The sequence below is a fragment of the Neltuma alba genome, unplaced genomic scaffold, assembly GCF_004799145.2.
Source record: "Neltuma alba isolate B1F8T4 unplaced genomic scaffold, ASM479914v2 tig00013791_pilon, whole genome shotgun sequence".
NCBI classification, from domain to species: Eukaryota; Viridiplantae; Streptophyta; class Magnoliopsida; order Fabales; family Fabaceae; genus Neltuma; species Neltuma alba.
In genome coordinates, this window is record NW_021637911.1 from 51,377 (window position 1) to 53,772 (window position 2,396).

The window sequence follows — 2,396 nt, forward strand, 5'->3', positions numbered from 1 at the left end:
TTCCTTTGATTTTTCCCCTCTCGTAACATTGGTGTTTTAGTCCATTCCATGTGTCTATCAAAAAGTAGACAGGGCCCTCGAGTTATACCTGCTCCAACTGAAGACCTTTTTTCTCCTCGATCTTAACGAGTCCATTAAAATGCATGGAGCCGTCCAATAAAGCTTTTGAAAGAAACAGTAGAAAAGATGAGTTTTTCCTTTTAAGAAGCAGAATGAAGGTTCAAGATTCACATGGAGGAGACGAAGTCCCTTTTCACCTCTCCTCTCTTTCTCGCACTTTCTCATGGAAGAAACAAAGTTCTCCTTCACCCTCTTCTTTCTTTGCCACTTGTTTCTCTCTGATATCCTTGTTTCCAACAGTTTTGAAAGCAAAGGATTCCATAACTTCAGCGCAATCCATCACTGATAGCCAGACACTAGTTTCTCCTGATGAAAAATTTGAACTTGGATTCTTCAGTCCTGGCAATTCCAGTTTGAAATATCTGGGAATATGGTACAAGTATATCCCAAAGCCTACTGTTATTTGGGTTGCAAACAGGGACAGTCCACTTGTGAATTCTAGTGGCACTTTAACATTCAGCAATGATGGTAAGCTTGTCATTCTCAGTCATACAGGAAGTATCATATGGTCTGCAAACTCATCCAGATCGCCAAGGAAACCATTAGCTCAGCTTCTAGATTCTGGAAATTTAGTCTTGAGAGACCTTGAGGATGAAAGCTCTGTGAGTTACAGATGGCAGAGTTTTGATTATCCATCTGATACATTCATTCCAGGAATGAGACTTGGTTGGAACTTCAAAACCGGCTTCAGCAGACACTTAACCTCTTGGAAAAGCCATGATGATCCTTCTTCTGGAGAGTATAGTTATAGTGTGGACCCACGCGGCCTTCCTCAGCTTTTTCTTCTTAAAGGAAAGAAGAAGGTCTTTAGAAGTGGACCATGGTTTGCACAACAACTCAAAGGTGACCCAGCTCTTATGGACAACCCAGTTTTCAAACCTGTTTTGTTTTTAATTCTGATGAAGTGATTTTTCACGTATGAAACTAAGGACAGTGTCACTTCAAGATTTGTACTTACTCAATCTGGTTTGATTCAGCACTTCTCATGGAGTGATCCTCGTTCCAGTTGGATCCCAGAATTTTCATTTCAAGGAGATCGTTGTGTGATGATTATGGCATTTGCGGTGCCTATGGAAGTTGCACCATAAGAGAATCGCCAATTTGCAAGTGTATGATGGATTTTAGCCTAGGTTACCTCAAGACTGGCAAAAAATGAATGGTCAGATGGATGTGTTATGAAGAATTCTCATACTTGCAGAAATGGAGAGGGATTTAAGAAGCTTACAGGAGTAAAACTGCCAGATTCTGCTGTGTTTCACACAAACTCAAGCTTGAGTTTTGAGGAGTGTGAGACAGAGTGCTTGAAGAACTGTTTCTTGTGTTGCTTATGCTACACTAGATATCATATCAAACCCGGCAAAGGATGCATTTCTTGGTTTGGGGTTTTATTTGATATCAGAGAGGTTGCATATTATGGACAAGATCTCTACATCAGAGTTCCAGCTTCAGAGACTAGGTAGAAAATTTGATGATATAGTCCTGAGTAGGGTTACAGATTCTCTGTTCTGCAATTTCTGGGGCAGGCTTTTCGGCGTTAGATGTTCGTGTTCTAATGTACTGTATATTGCTGTGTCAGGTTCAAATGCTGTCTGTCCCGAAAAGAAATAAACATATAATAATTATTGTAGCTGTATCAGTAAGCTCAGCAATTGTTGTCTTGGTATCATGGTTCATAATTGAAGAGATGGAGATTCGAGGTAACTATTTGTGTTTTCAGAAGGTTTTGAGGCAATAATTTTGTATTTATTTACATTTATTTTACTCTCACTTTCATTTTTCCTTCTTATTTTTTTTTTTTTTTTTTTTTTTTTTTGCCCTTTTGGAGCTATATAGACAGATCATTCAACTGATACTTAACAGACCTAGAAGTGAACTCCCATCATTCAAGATTGACATTATTGAAGCAGCACAAAGAAGTTCTCAGCCTGGCAATAAGATTGGAGAAGGTGGATTTGGTCCCGTATACAGAGTAAATCACTACTTCTCTTGACTAATTATCTAACAATTAACACTTCTATTGATGACACGAAACTAAGACTTATTAGCAAGGTAATGCATATTTTTGTAAAATGTGAAAATCTTCCACTGAATAGATTATTTCTGGAGGTAAGCCAGACTTTCACCATATATTTTTGGTCTTGGTCTCTTATCACACATCGCTTTACTACATAAAACTACTCTAAACCTTTTTACAGATTCTTCACGGGAAGTATTATGATAAAGTCCATTAATAACTGACAATAGTTCAACAGTCCCTATATTCCAAGTTCCTAGTT

At 38.2% G+C, this 2,396-nt stretch overlaps 1 protein-coding gene across 1 annotated transcript; it reads left to right on the forward strand.

The window, feature by feature from the left end:
* Positions 1–212: 212 nt before the first annotated feature.
* LOC114739166 (S-locus-specific glycoprotein S13-like) lies at positions 213–1,143 on the forward strand. The gene is made up of 2 exons (XM_028927216.1): positions 213–963; positions 1,098–1,143. Exons 1-2 carry the CDS (start codon positions 213–215, stop codon positions 1,112–1,114), a joined length of 768 nt encoding a protein of 255 aa, XP_028783049.1. The 3' UTR covers positions 1,115–1,143.
* The last annotated feature ends 1,253 nt before the right edge of the window (positions 1,144–2,396 follow it).